Raw genomic sequence first — 15401 nt, 5'->3', positions numbered from 1 at the left:
TCAACATGGGCGGATTTTTTTTTTGTTTCTTAATATTTTGGGCTCAAATTTTCACCACACTTTGGAAAACTCTTCTACTTGATGTGTTTTCAAGGACAAATGATTTTGACAAATAGCTTTTAAGATATGACCAGATGAGTGAGTTGTAGTTTTTAGCTTTTCTGGTGGAAAATCAATGATATTTAATTTTTTTTTTCTTGAATTCCTTCACGCCGATGAAACAATAATATTTTTATGTTATTTTTCACATGTTCTGGGCATAATTCTCATGATATAAAATCATAACTAGCTCATTTATATACTTATGTCCATAATTTTATTGTGGTCCTACAAGTGAAAAGTAAGTTCCTATGGGATACAGCCAAAAGGTTGTGCTTTAGAAGTACGATGAAATCAGAGAGATTAGCAGGTACCTATATAAAATTTCAATTGTAGATGACAGCTGCTACTTGAATAAAACCTTTATTTGAGCATTTTTTAGAAACAATCTCCCGAGCAAAAATGTTTTTTTTTTTTATTATAGTTATAAAGAAAAGTAAACGTTGAACTTTTATTTTTAATTTGTTGAAAACACACTTTCCAATCATGAACGTAACTGTTCTTCTTCTAAGAATTTGAAGCTTATTGTTCATCACATATAAGTTTATTGCATCCTCTCAACTTAGTGTTCTAGATGCACTTCCATAGTTATTAATCGAGAGCTTTCGATGCCAACATAAATGCATGAGTTAACTGTTAACGTAACTGTCATGTATCGTCAGCAAAACCATAGTTCAAAATCAGTTTGGTTCGTCCACTTGTATGCGTGCAAGCCTAAAAATGTATACTAATACATAGACATAAATATAAGTCTGAAACTGTTTCCTGTGCGTAGCTTCAAATGCGTAGAAGAAGAACATGACAGTTACGTTCATGAATGGAAAGTGTGTTTTGAAAAAATTCAAAATAAAGGTTCAACGTTTATTTTTTGTTTATAATAAAAAAAAAGCATTCTTGTTCGTGAGATTGTATCTAATAAAATAAATTAATGTGTATTATTCAAGCAGCAGCTGTCATCCACAGCTGAAATTTTATATATGTACCTGTTAATCTATCTGATTTCATCGTACGTCTAAAGCACAACGTTTTGGCTGTATCCCAAAGGAACGTATTTTTCACTTTTAGGACCACAATTAAATTATCGACAGAAGTAAATAATTGAGCTAGTTATGATTTTATATGATGAGAATTCTACCCAGAACATGTGAAAAATAACATAAAAATATTATTGTGCCATCGGCGTGAAAAAATAAAAAATATTAAATAGCATTGATTTTCCACCAGAAAAGCTCAAAACTCACTCATCTAGTCATATCTCAAGAACTTTTTTTTTTTTTTTTTTTTTAACTCTTTATGTGTTCCAAATTCAAAATAAATTACATTTCATTTTAACCTAGGTGCTCCAGTTACTGCAGTAACGTACCAGCCTAAATTGTTAAGATATATATCTAAGTGTTTTTACATTGTTCATGTCTTGGCAATTCAGTATTTTAAACAGGTTTTTTAACCTGCATGTCAGTATAACAATTGATATCTTAAAACTAAAAACTAAAACTAAATCTTATCTAAGTATAAAGGGAATTAATCGTTGCAATTGAGGATTGCAACGATTTTTGCCTGAAATTATTAATTATTGTGTTGGACATTTGTGCTAAAGTCTCAACATTCGAAATTCTATGTACTTCGGTTGTACTGTACCAGGGAGGCAACTTCAAAATCATTTTCAGAATTTTGTTCTGAATCCTTTGACGTGCTTTTTTCCTGGTAGTGCAGCAACTAGACCATATTGGCACAGCGTAAAGCATGACCGGTCTAAAAACTTGTTTATATATTAGAAGTTTATTCGTCAGGCAAAGTTTGGATTTCCTGTTTATAAGAGGATACAAACATTTTATATATTTGTTACATTTGGCTTGAATGCCCTCAATGTGATCTTTAAAAGTTAATTTTTGGTCAAGTATTAATCCAAGATATTTCACTTGGTTTGACCAGGAAATTGGAACTCCGTTCATAGTGACTATGTGACTACTACTAGGTTTCAAAAAGGAAGCCCTAGGCTTATGTGGAAATATTATAAGTTGAGTTTTGGAAGCGTTGGGAGAAATCTTCCATTTTTGTAAATAAGAAGAGAAAATATCTAAACTTTTCTGCAGTCTGCTGCAAATAACACGAAGACTTCTTCCTTTAGCGGAAATGCCTGTGTCATCAGCGAACAAAGATTTGTGGCAAGCCTGAGGCAAATCAGGGAGGTCCGAAGTGAAAATGTTATACAATATAGGCCCAAGAATGCTACCCTTAGGAACTCCTGCTCTAACAGGTAGTCGATTAGATTTGGAATTTTGATAATTTACCTGCAGAGTTCTGTCAGTTAAATAATTTTGAACTAATTTCATAATATAAAGTGGAAAATTAAACTTTTTCAATTTAGCAATCAAACCTTCATGCCAAACACTGTCGAATGCTTTTTCTATGTCTAGAAGAGCAACTCCAGTTGAGTGGCCTTCAGATTTGTTTGAACGAATTAAATTGGTAACTCTCAAGAGTTGATGAGTAGTTGAATGCCCATGGCGAAATCCAAACTGCTCATCTGCAAAAATTGAGTTCGTATTGATGTGAAGCATCATTCTATTCAAAATTATCTTTTCAAAAAGTTTACTTATTGAAGAAAGCAAACTTATTGGACGGTAGCTAGAAGCTTCAGCTGGATTTTTATCCGGCTTCAAAATTGGAACAACTTTTGCATTTTTCCATTTATCAGGAAAGTATGCCAAATGGAAACATCTGTTAAATAATTTTACCAAGAAAGACAAGGTACTCTCTGGGAGTTTTTTGATGAGGATATAGAAAATTCCATCATCACCTGGAGCTTTCATATTTTGAAAATTTTTAGTTATAGACCTTACTTCATCCAAATCAGTCCCCCAGGAATCATCAAAAATATTTTCCCGAGAGAAAATATTCAGAAAATCCCGAGCAACCTGATTCTCAATAGGACTAGTAAGACCCAAACTGAAATTATGGGAACTCTCGAATTGCTTAGCAAGTTTCTGAGCTTTTTCCAAATTTGTGATCAAAATTTTACCACCTTCTTTAAGCGCTGGAATAGGCTTTTGAGGTTTTTTCAAAATTTTTGTGAGTTTCCAAAAGGGTTTGGAACTCGGGTCTAATTTAGAAATATTATTTTCAAAAGTTTTGTTCCTCAGGGCAGAGAATCGCTTTTTAATTTGTTTTTGCAAATCCCGCCAGATAACCTTCATGGCAGGATCGCGTGTTCTTTGATATTGTCTCCTACGGACATTTTTAAGACGGATCAAGAGCTGAAGATCATCGTCTATTATAATTGAATCGAATTTAACCTCGCATTTTTTTACTGAGGCAGCTCTTTCTTCAACTATAGAAGTAGTCAGAGATTCAAGAGCATAATTAATTTCATCTTTGGTTTGTAAAGGAATGTTTGGATCGAAGTTATATTCCATAAATGTTCGATACTGCTCCCAATCAGCTCTATGGTAATTAAAAATAGAGCTGTTGGGATTACAAATTATTTCTTGGGATATTTCAAAAGTTACTGGAAGGTGATCAGAACCGAAGTCAGCATGGGTAACCAATTGGCTAAAAAGTTGACATGAATCAGTTAAGACCAAATCAATAGTGGAGGGATTTCTTGCAGAAGAAAAGCATGTTGGGCTGTTTGGATATTGAATAGTGTAATAACCTGCAGAACAATCATCAAACAGAATATTACCATTGGAATTGCTTTGAGCATTATTCCATGAGCGGTATTTTGCATTAAAATCACCAATAATGAAGAATTTAGACCTATGACGGGTAAGTTTCTGGAGGTCACCCTTGAGAAAATTCTTTTGCTGGCCTACGCATTGGAATGGCAAATAGGCAGCTATAAACGTAAGTTGTCCAAATTTTGTTTCAACAGAAACTCCCAAAGTTTCAAAAACTTTGGTTTCAAATGAAGAAAGAATTTTATGTTTGATTTGTCTATGAATAATGATGGCAACGCCACCACAGGGTCCATCAAGACGATCATTTCTATAAATCAAGTAATTTGCGTCCTTCTTAACCTTATGGGCAGGTTTAAGGAACGTTTCAGTTATAACGGCAATATGCACGTTATGAACTCTCAAAAAGTTAAATAGCTCGTCTTCATTATCTTTAAGAGATCGAGCATTCCAATTTACAATATTTAATGCTTTAAAATCCATTAGTGAATTTTAAAGTCATGACAATATTATTTGCAAATTTTACTCCAGTTTGAATAGCATCAAACATGGAGTTAGATTTAAGCATATCAGAAATCATGTCAATTAATGAATTCTGTAAAAATTCCATTTTGGGGGCAGTAATGCTTCCTAAGTCAAAATTGTCAAAATTTCCGTTAGAACGTTGGTTAGTATTTTGATTTCTACCCGCTGCAATAGCAGCATAGGTAGCTCCATTAACTCGCTGAACATTGTTAGCAGCGAGGGGAGTAGGTACAGATGAAACATTGGAAGCAGGGGAGATATTTGTACCAACGGGTACGAATGTAGAATTTGTTCCTCGCTGACCGTTGTTAACAGCAGAGGAATTTGTACCTGGTCGGAAACGTGGAGCGTTTCCTACCTGACGGTTAGAACGAGATTGTAGGATCGCTTTGCGAGTCTTACATTCCCAAAAATTGGATTTGTGGTTTTCACCACAATTTGAACATTTAAATTTCTTAGGATCTTCCTTCACAGGACAGTCGTCCTTTGCGTGAGAGGAATCACCACAATTCATGCATTTAGCTGGCATGTAGCAATTTTTAGTTCCGTGACCCCATCCCTGGCACTTACGGCACTGGGTGAGGTTTTGGAAATTTCCTCCAGTCTTCCTGAAGTGTTCCCACGTCACTCGAACATGGAGCATAAGGCTAGCTTTTTCCAAGGCCTTAAGGTTGTTTAGTTCACTAGACTTGAAGTGAACTAAATAAAAATCATTAGAAATCCCGTTGCGCGAATCGCCAGGACGGGATTTCATTTTCATTTTGATTACTTGGAGTGGCACAACTCCAAGTAATTTTGCCAGTTCATCTTTGATCTGATCCAGGGATTCACCACTGGGCAGTCCTTTCATGACAACCTTGAACACACGTTCAGTTTTGGTGTCGTAAGTAAAAAATTTGTGCTTCTTCTCAGTAAGATACTTGAGAAGACATTTAAATCCGTCCAAGGTTTCAGCCAATACACGGCATTCACCCCAACGTCCAATTTGTAGTGAAAACTTAACTTTCACGAAATTCAAAAGTTCCATGCGAAGAGCATGGAAATCGGAAGTGGTTATCACAATAGGGGGAATCTTTTCCTTCTTGACATTAAGCCGGGAAAGTTTACTAGAATTTTTCTTGGATGATGGATCATTCTCATCATCCGTGAGCAAATCAAATTGATTACTCAAATTAATTTCATCAGAAGGGGGGTCAAGAGTTTGCCCCTTTCTTTTGCGTTTAGGCGCCATGGCGGCAGTAAATTTTTATCCAAATCGACTTCCAAGCAGATTACTATAAGAATCTGAAGGATCGAAGAGGAATTTTCCAAATCGATATCCAAGAAGGATTACCTCGGGTAGGGTCCAAACAAGGATCGAAGAGGAATAAGAGTTGAACAAGGTAGAAAATTTTTACAGGTTGAGCACTGAAAAGTGCTGTTTAAATTTGTTGTAGCTTTAGGTAGTAAAAACACTTCCTTCAGCAAAAAGCAAATAGATCCGCACGGCAAGAGAGCACGATGCGGACTGATATCTCAAGAACTATTTGTCCAAATCATTTGCCCTTGGAAACACATTAACACATCAAGTAGGAGAGTTTTGGTGAAAATTTGAGGCCAAAATATTAAGAAATAAAAAATCCCACCCATGGTGAAAATAGGCAATTTTTTTACAATTTTGATACCTGCCGGTAATCAGCCTGTTTACTGTAGTTACTATAACAATAGCAAAATGTGGGTGCACCTATTTACATTAAAAAACCTTTAAATTGACGTTCTAATATCACGACTAGCTTATTTGGCTGTTGAGTAATCTCTTCTGAAAGTTGAAATTTTTAAAAATCTCATAAATCCAGGGTTGTAGCCCAGAAGGATATAGGCACTTTAGAGTAAAATCAAAAAAGGCATTTGTTCAGAATGCCAAAGTAAGCGTTTTGGCCAAGTTTGGAACAAATCGGTGACATCGACCACAACTTTTTTTTTTTTAATTCTGTACCCACTTGAGCTGGAATGACCCATATGTGATAAGACCCAAAAACTCTCCGAACTGAAATATTAACACCTACATATCTCAATATGCCCCCAATTTTTTTTTTATATTTTAAAAAATGCTCAAGAAAAATTCAAACGTTTGGAATGTTTAAAATTATGGACACTTAGGTAAATTTTTTGAACTATTTATACACATAACACAATGCATGAAGCATTTTAAATTATTTTCTGTTAAAAAAAAACAGAAGCGTACTAACAAAAATATCAAAAATTCAAACTCTTGTTCTATGATTTTTGTCCTTGAATAGAGATTACTCCGCAAACAGGCAAGTTCCATATATTCTTGACCCACCAATAAATTAATCAAAATTTGATTTGCGTTTTTCAAACTACAGTAAAGAGCCAGATTATTGGAAGGTGTCCAAATTATCATAAAATTGCCCTTTCCATATTGACCTGAAATTCAGTCCACATATTGGAAAATCTATCTACTAGAAGTGTTCCGCAAAGAAAATGATTTGAACATATGGTTTATGAAACATGGCTAGATGAGTGACTAGAAAAGTTGAGCTTTTCTGCCGGAAAATCACTCACTACTCGCGTAACATTTCAAATGGACGTATCCTCGTTGATTAGTTCTCTTCATCGACTTTCTCTTTGATTTATATACCACGAATTTCTCTCTATTTTCTCAGCACAGCTCGACACAAGATTATGTTAGCTTGTGCCTGTGTTGTTTCGATGGAAAATTCATGTGTGGTCACATTATTCGCGAAAGAGAAATCAATCAACAAAGAAAGACCCTTTTTTCTAAGTTACGCGAGATATCTTTGAATAGAGATTACTCCACAACCATACAAATTATGTACATTCTTGAATCACCATCTTGCAGGGATTTTAATATGGCATTTGATTGATTTATCAAGAATTGATGTTTTCAATTAAACTACAGCAAAGACTTCATTTCGATTAAAAGTGGTGTTTTCATGCAACAATTTATTGAAGAATATCAGATATGCCATTTTTGAAACAAATTTTAGCACAAATGTGAATAATTGCCTATAGCAAACAATTCCATAAAGTTTCATGCACATCGGAGAAGGTCGAGTCAAAAATACATTTTTGTTTTTGCTAGTTGGCCTGGAATGGAGTAATAGTTTCCAGTATTTAACTATATTGTAGCTAGCCCGGACGATCCAGCTTAAATAAGCGTGGCTAAAGCGCCACTCCCCAAGGGAGACCACACGTCCAAGGTTAATTTGCCCGGATGAGACTCTCCTAAGGGCGAGTCCATTAATTCCTAGAAAGGATTTACGGATCGTTCCAGACAGCTTCCAACTAAACGACCAAACGGGAATTCCCTATTATCCCCATGAATTCACACTCAAGAAAGTCACTCAGAGAAACGGTAGAGCTCACGCATACCCAAAAACTCTACGAGAGAGAACTTCTCATCATCGGCCAGTCCCGTCACCTGCCTCTAGACGTCTCCCTAATCTGGTAGTGGAATGTACTTCCCACCATTCAAACTCAACAAGAGGACGGGCAACTAAAACTAACACGAACGCGGAGTGATGTCAAACACATTCAAATAATCAAAGCTAGGGAGATTTGGAACGGGAAAACAACATTTATTTATAACATGAACGACGATATATTGAGTGCCTCTTACTGTTTATTTACATTTGTACAAAATTCGTTTTATTTCTGTTCCTGTGTGTTTGTTCCTATTCGCTCTCCTGCTGTGTGCGGTTTTTCTCTCTCCCTAGCATACTCTCATTCTTTTTTTTTTGTCTCTCATGGGCTCATGTGCTCGGTGTTGTGTGTTGTTGGGTGTCGTCACAAATCGGTAGCTCAGCTCTACCAAGGCATGTGCTCCTGGTGACAATGATTTGCAGCGTCGAATTACGCGCGCATGCTTTTAGCGGAATCGACGAGTTTCGGCAAGTCGTCACGAATCTCGACTCAAATTACATCAGCCTTAGGACTGGCAAATAACTGATCCGTGGCGCCCTCACCGGACGCCACGCTCAACAAAAAAGATAGAAGCTTGGTTAACTCACCAGATGATGGCTTGTAGTAGCTTACGTGGGTTTCTGCCAACGGTCACAGTCGATGACCGGTTGACGGGTTCAACGCACTCGGTGTCGCGTTCGATGACCCTTTCTACGCGGTGGCAAATGGCGGTTCGGCGTTTCAAACGCCGATACGATGGCGGTTACCATGCCGTGCCGGTTTTGATGACGAGCCGGCGTGTGGATTCTGTCCACGTGGAGGTCCCTTGAGCCTCCTCGGACCAATTTTATTACGGATCTGTCCGCTTCCGGCAGGTTGGCAATTGCCGGGAAATTCTTTCCGACGGGGAGAAGTATCGCGCTTGGGTGCGCAATTGGTTACTGCGGAATGAAGATACAACACTTTTTCCTTAGCAACTCTCTACCGCACACAACTAATTCACGCTCACTAGTTTCTAACTAAACTATAGAACGAACAGTAAAACTTTAATTAAATTGAATAATTGACATCACTTTATATTAGCATACTTTTCGCTATACTAACGGATACGAACAAATGCGCACACTTCTAAATTGGTGGAAAGTCACCGACGAAATCATCGAGCCTGTGAATCCTAAGATTAAGGAAATGTAAGACTCGGACGGACCGGAAGTCCATCTTTTCCCGAAACCCATCGTGTACTTTCGTGAGTCCAAAGACACGAAAGATAACTTGGCCGATAGAAGTGCTGTTGTCTCTTTCCTACCTTATCCATAAATTAAATGAACCCGTCTTAGGAAAGATTTCAGCAAAAAAAATGCTTGTGTATTCCTACTGCCTATCATAAGGAATTTAATTCAAATGCTTGTGCATTCTTACGGCCTATCATAAGGAATTTAATTCAAATAATTTAAACTTATTAAACTATATACAAATTTATACAAAATTCCTGATCGTTACAATATGTACGAAAAGTAACCTGTATGGACGCATACAATATTGTAAAAAAATAAACTGCTTTGCCACTTATGTTAAACATCAGAATCGAATAGTCCTAGAAAGTGCATACCTATTTTGGAAGTATTCTTGACTTGTTATTGAAAACTCACAGACAGTCCACAAGTTTTTTTCCACGAAGTCCCATGAACTTGAGCAATTTGAAATCTGTCTTAAAGTCCTACAAATCTGTTCGTATCCCTTCCTAAAGTAACATGGTTTATGATAAACCCTAAACTGTCAAGGTTTGCAGTTGAAGTCTTTTACAAAAAGACTTTTTAAATCTTACATTGAAATGTAATATTAGAATTTACCCTTTTAAACTTCTGAGGAATTGTCCTGGAAAACTTCTGATTGTGCTCTGGGAATTATCGGAAATTCCTCCTGATACCCTTTGCACTTGTCTTAAAAGTCATATATGTGTGCTAAGCCTGCCTTCTGATATCATCCTTTAAAACCCTCAGGGCTACGATCCTTTTAATTTGTCCAAACTTGCCTTTTAAATTCATTGAATCCCTGTTCGAAGTCCCATGAAGTTCTCTGAACTTGACAGTAAATGCTTCTGGAGCAATCCGCAAAACTATCAACTACAGTATTCAACCACAAACTTTGTATATTAAAATCAATAAAGATAGATCTTCTGGCACTTGACACCCCCTGAATCTTGCACTGTATTCAATGAGCCATTTCTACAAACAAAACTTCAAGTCAAATTTAAAGTAGACTTATTAAGGAATGACTTAATGTTTGAAAACTTTAGATCTCAGCTGTCACTTTCAAAATTGTCAACGATCATTCCAGTTGGAACGCACAATAGTGTCTAGCTTCTGAACGCATTCACAGATAGACCTTCTTATAACAAAGGTAATCATCACATATCTCTAAACCAGGCCTCCCAATCTTTCTGCTTTTTGAAATGGTTGTATCATGTTTCAAACTACATTTTGTTTTGAAGTAATGAAATTGGGTTGTTAGCGGGATGCTTAAATAAAACAGCAAAAAAGGTTATCGTCCATTTAATTCCACTTAATTAATTTTGGTATCCATGACAGATACGTATTTCGACTACAATGTGCATCTGTGATCTTGACTTTTTTTTACCTAGGAATGAGTACTTAAGGGGGTTAGATTTTCATAAGTTCTTAAGTGGGAATGACACTGATGAAGACTGCACATTGTAGTCAAATTAATTAAGTGAAATGAAATGGAAGATAAGCTCTTTTGCTGTTTTATATTTTGTTTATTTCTCAATCATTCTAGGCTAAAATGCATAATGATGAATAAAATTAGACAAAAATGATATCATTGCTGAGATCCAGAGACCACGTCCGCTGCTTTAAACAAAACATCATGCCCAAATCGCACTTCGAATGTAGTTTTAAATGACTCTGAAGTTAGCTTGAAAACCTTTGTCTTAAGTGCCTGTTAATTGGTACTTAGAATATTTTAGACACAGTTAGACGCGTAGAAATCCGAATGATAATTCTATACACTTAATTCTGCTTTTACAAACCCTCATTTAAAAATTTCTAGAACTACTAAGATCTCAGACAGGTCAGCTCGAATTTCTAGAATTATGGATATTATTTGTGCAAGCCCTCTTAGAACTATAAGAACCTTCAAGTACATTATTATATGTAACATTTTACATAAAGTCCTTTAGACTTCTTGTGGGATTTCTCTGGACTTTGTCTCCTAAATACGTATTTAATTATTTTTTAAGACCTCTGAACTTGCTCCAAAAGCTTACTCCATTTTCTCATTTTTTTAACTAACATTTGATGTCTTCACGACTGCCATTTGAAGGCTTTTGAAATTGTACTGGCATTGGGTTGAACGTTTTTTGGAATTGCTTTAGTCTAACTATTTAATAAACAAAAAACTCTTCAATAGCTTTCTGGATTCAACATTCAAAGCATTCTGAAGGTGACTGTGATTTGACTCCACCAAACCCAGCTCGTAACGTTCAAGCGCTGCTGGTCATTCCATCGGAATCAACATGAATAGCTTTATGTCGGGCTTGTAGATCGTCAATCGTTGTGGATTGTTACCTACACTCATAAAATTTGACACATTTTTATTGGCGAATTTCCATGTAAAATTCCACTTGATTTTCATGTGTCCACACATAAACAGAATCCACTCAGAAGTACACATGCAATTTATGAGTCAAATGAATAGTATGTGTGGTTACACATCAAATTTATGTGTACACATAAGAACTATGTGTCCGACACATACATATGATATGTTACAAAAATTCATGTGCCGGCCACCTAAAAGAATCACTGAATTTTTATTAGTGTAATGACAACCGTATTTGCTTACTGAGCAGAAGATCGTGGCTTCCTTCCCAAGCTCTGTTACAGTACGATGATAGGACCGAATCGATATATTATTCTCTCAAAAAATAACCACATAGTTTAGCAAAATGAACGACACTAAAATCTATCTACGTGTTATTCTGAGCATAGAAGACAGTGCACAGTGGTTCAGATTTCGAATTTAGCAGGAAAGCAGCACTAGGGCTTTTGTTATAATATTAAAACGTGTGGTATCTTTGGTGAAGTTTTTGTGCTTAAAAAGTCCCTTCTTTTGGTGGTTGTAAACATAAAGGTGATCCTAAAATTAATTGATATTTAAAAACTAACTGTCTTATTTTTGAAAATGAAGACTTCATTCATTCTTCATTTTAAAAAATAAGAAAGTTAGTTTTTAAATATCAATTAATTTTAGGACCACCCTAATGTTCACAACCACCAAAAGAAGAGACAAGCAAAGTTGTAGCTAAGTTAATGTCAAGCAACTTTGTTCCAGAAATTTTTTTTCTCTAAATGTTCTCATTTTAAAGTATTTTTTTAGAATTGCCTTATGCAGCTAATTTTTGCTGATCTCCAGATAACACTTCGAACACGATGACTCCGGTAAAATGTGTAACGGTAAATGGGCAATGTTTGAAAATTCTATAAATGTTAAATCTATTGATACCGAATAAATCTTTAAAGTATGCATTTTCAAATGGCGCCAATACATTTAAAATTTGTCAATAAATGGCTGAGCTATGATTTTTTAAACATTGCCAGTTTGCCGTTACACACTTTACCGGAGGCACCGTGTTAGGAGTGTTATAGTCAGTATGTATTTGCTTCAGCTTCCCCGTTTGCTCATTCTCGTCCATATGTATTTTTGAGAAATCAACGGGGGAACTATTAAAAAAATTAAAATACTATTGACTTTAAACAAAAATGTGTTTAATGGATTTGGATTCGATCATTTTAAAATATACGAAACATCCTTTATTTTAGCACTTATAAAAATACATTTGTGCATCTCAAACCAACGGAAAACCAACTGAGAAGAAAAGAGTTAGCCCGAGCACATTAAACGTATCAAGTTTTCCACTTTGGTATTCCCAGAGCCTATCGAAGGTGCCAAAAATGATTCAATCCTGCTTGTTAAATCAATTACCATTATTTTCAATACTATAATTTGCCGTGAAACATAGACCTCATTCCCAGTAACGCCCGTTCACCACACCTAAAAAACACCAGACCAGAAGAAAAATAACCTCCGATCCAACTAATCGCTAGCCACATTCAATGCCTCTAAAGCACGATCGTACACGCCCTTAGAAAGGACTAGAGCATCAACGCTACACGGCACGGAGGGGATCAACGCCAAGCGACCAATCAACGCAATCATAGGTCACAACGACCTGGCACGCCACATAAGACAGGCTACTTTACGCCGCGAAAAAAAAATGCAAAATCTATAGCCCAAAGAACAACAAGCTCCAGTACAACAATCGATCGTAAATTCCGATAATCATCGCCGGGCATGTGCTCTATGAATAACAACAAAAAGAGCATGCCCGTCAAAAACCGTCCAGAACTGACCAACCGACGCAACGGCGAAATGGGGATGAAAGAATGTTGAATAGCCCTAACAAGATGATAATGCAGTAGGAAGTCTGCTCTGATGTAGACGAGCTGTGTTTATCCAAGAGGGTTCGATTCTAGAATGACGAGGTACATTTCCCCACGTTCTTCGTCCTTTCCGTTTGATTCTTACTGTTTACATTGTTTAAAGTCCGAATCATGCGGTATTTACCATATACCCATATTGGTGAATTGAGATGATAATGATGATGATGATGATGAGAGTGATCGTTAACGAAAAACAAAACTATACCAATCGTGATTAATTGGAGATAACTGATGAACTATTCACTTTGCTTTCTTCCCATTTCACAGACGAAAACGAGTGTAAATATCGACCCTGTGACGTTTTCGCGCACTGTACAAATACTTTAGGTAGCTTTACTTGCACGTGTTTTCCTGGCTATCGGGGCGACGGACTTCATTGCGAGGGTAAGTAAAAATTTACATATTTTTTATACTGAACATTGATTGATGACCAGCAACAGGGCCTTCGGAAATTGACCATTCTATTCGGTGCTCGTTCATTTCGAAAGACAAATCTACCTCATGTAAGCTGAAGACTGATTTTGATGATTTTCCATGCATACTTTCGATAAGATTCAGGAATTTCAGCATCATTTAATATAACTGTGAATTCCAAATATCTTAGAAGCTTAAAGACTTCCATTTTCCGAAAGCTCTAGAGAAAATTCTCATCGCATTGCATTATAATTAGGGTGGCTCATTAAAAATGTTAGAGGTACCAAACTTTATTGAAATTCCCATGAGTTCCAAGGGTTGCAGAAGATCAACAAATTTCTGGAGTTCTGAGAATTGCTGGCTGATTTACAAGTTCTCCTTCAATTTATTTGGCTTTATTACGTCCCTAGTGGGACTTTGTGCCTGTTAACTGCATTTCCACAGTTGTTAATTGAGAGCTTTCTTTGCCACTACCATTTTCGCATTAGTATTATTGTGTGGCACGTACAATAGAGTATGCCCAGCGAAGTTAAGACATTTTTCGACTCGATAAATTCCTAGACCGTACCAGGAATTGAACCCAGCCGTCTTGCTTTATAGCTGCGCATTTGTCGACTGAGGTAAGAGAAGCCCCAAGTTCGCATAAAGCCTTAATTGTATGCAGCACTTTGTTGGTTGAAAAAAACAAATGATTCCACAGTTCTTAATTTTCCAGAAGTCCTACAGATCATATAGTTTAGTTGTTTTCAGAGCATCCAAATTTCTTGAAACTCCCGGTCATTATAAGAATTGCTCAAATACCAGATGATCCGAAGGGATGTTGAACACAAAAAAACGAAATTCTTGCTACTCATGGAGTTTATATTTTGTGAGCTTTTAGAACTCCGGAGTATTTCAAATACTATCGAAACCCCAAATTTCACTCCGGAAACTTCTAGATTTGTTGGTGTTTCCGAGTTCTGATTTCATGAGTTCCCGAAGACTCGAGAATTCCGACAGGACTTGGAATTACTGCTGTTCCGGAAGTAAGAGAACTCCAAGACATTGAAAGTTTTAGCTCCAAGTATGGATTGCAGTAACGTTTAAAGATTATATTTATTTAATCGTTGATTTAATCTATAGCATTACCGACCGATTTCAGGCATTAACGAGATCAAACATAAAATTTACACAAAACTCACAACTAAGTAAGTTTATTCAAAGACCAACGGAAAGAACCACTGAATAGAAACATTGCGGTGCGATCGAAATGACTCAGTTTATTCGTTGCGTAGTGACTGGCTGGATCACGCATAGTTACAACAGTAATAAAAGATACATAAACTAACAACATTAAACCCTCATTCCTTAATGTACGTATTAAAAATCTGGATGACGAAGAATGGCACCACACATCCACGTTGTTCTGCTCTACTCAAGGCAGATTGTGAGTGTGAATGAAAAAAATCGATATCCGGCAGTGTTGGAATCGATTAAATTTTAACTACGCACCGTTACTGCCGATAGGGCCCTAAGGGAAAATTTGCACATCTCTCTACTAGCGATGCGATGCGACGGCGACGTCCGATAATTTCGCCTCATGGCACATTACACCCCATTACGCCCCTTTGTTGTTCGGTATATGTGTGCATCAGTCGCCGTCGTCGTTGGTCGCATCGTGTACGGATAGCGGTTTGATTCGATCATTAAACCCGAGCATCAGGCAAGCCACGAAGACACACGCGCTGCTTTGCTGGTG

General features: G+C 36.6%; 1 protein-coding gene across 21 annotated transcripts in view; it reads left to right on the top strand.

Annotated features, from left to right (window-relative positions):
• dpy (dumpy) overlaps positions 1-15401 on the top strand; it is a 595824-nt gene that overhangs the window by 447232 nt on the left and 133191 nt on the right. For all 21 annotated transcript variants that reach the window (XM_065217641.1, XM_065217662.1, XM_065217653.1 and 18 more), the window contains one exon: positions 13517-13633. In XM_065217641.1, coding sequence (XP_065073713.1) covers positions 13517-13633 — 117 coding nt within the window. The remainder of the gene's footprint in view (positions 1-13516; positions 13634-15401) is intronic.

This window comes from Ochlerotatus camptorhynchus, unplaced genomic scaffold, assembly GCF_037179485.1.
Source record: "Ochlerotatus camptorhynchus isolate MF236.1 unplaced genomic scaffold, CSIRO-AGI_Acam_v1.1 ptg000078l, whole genome shotgun sequence".
Classification (NCBI taxonomy): Eukaryota; Metazoa; Arthropoda; class Insecta; order Diptera; family Culicidae; genus Ochlerotatus; species Ochlerotatus camptorhynchus.
Note: the sequence above shows the minus strand (reverse complement) of the source record. Positions and strands in the feature narration are given on the sequence as shown.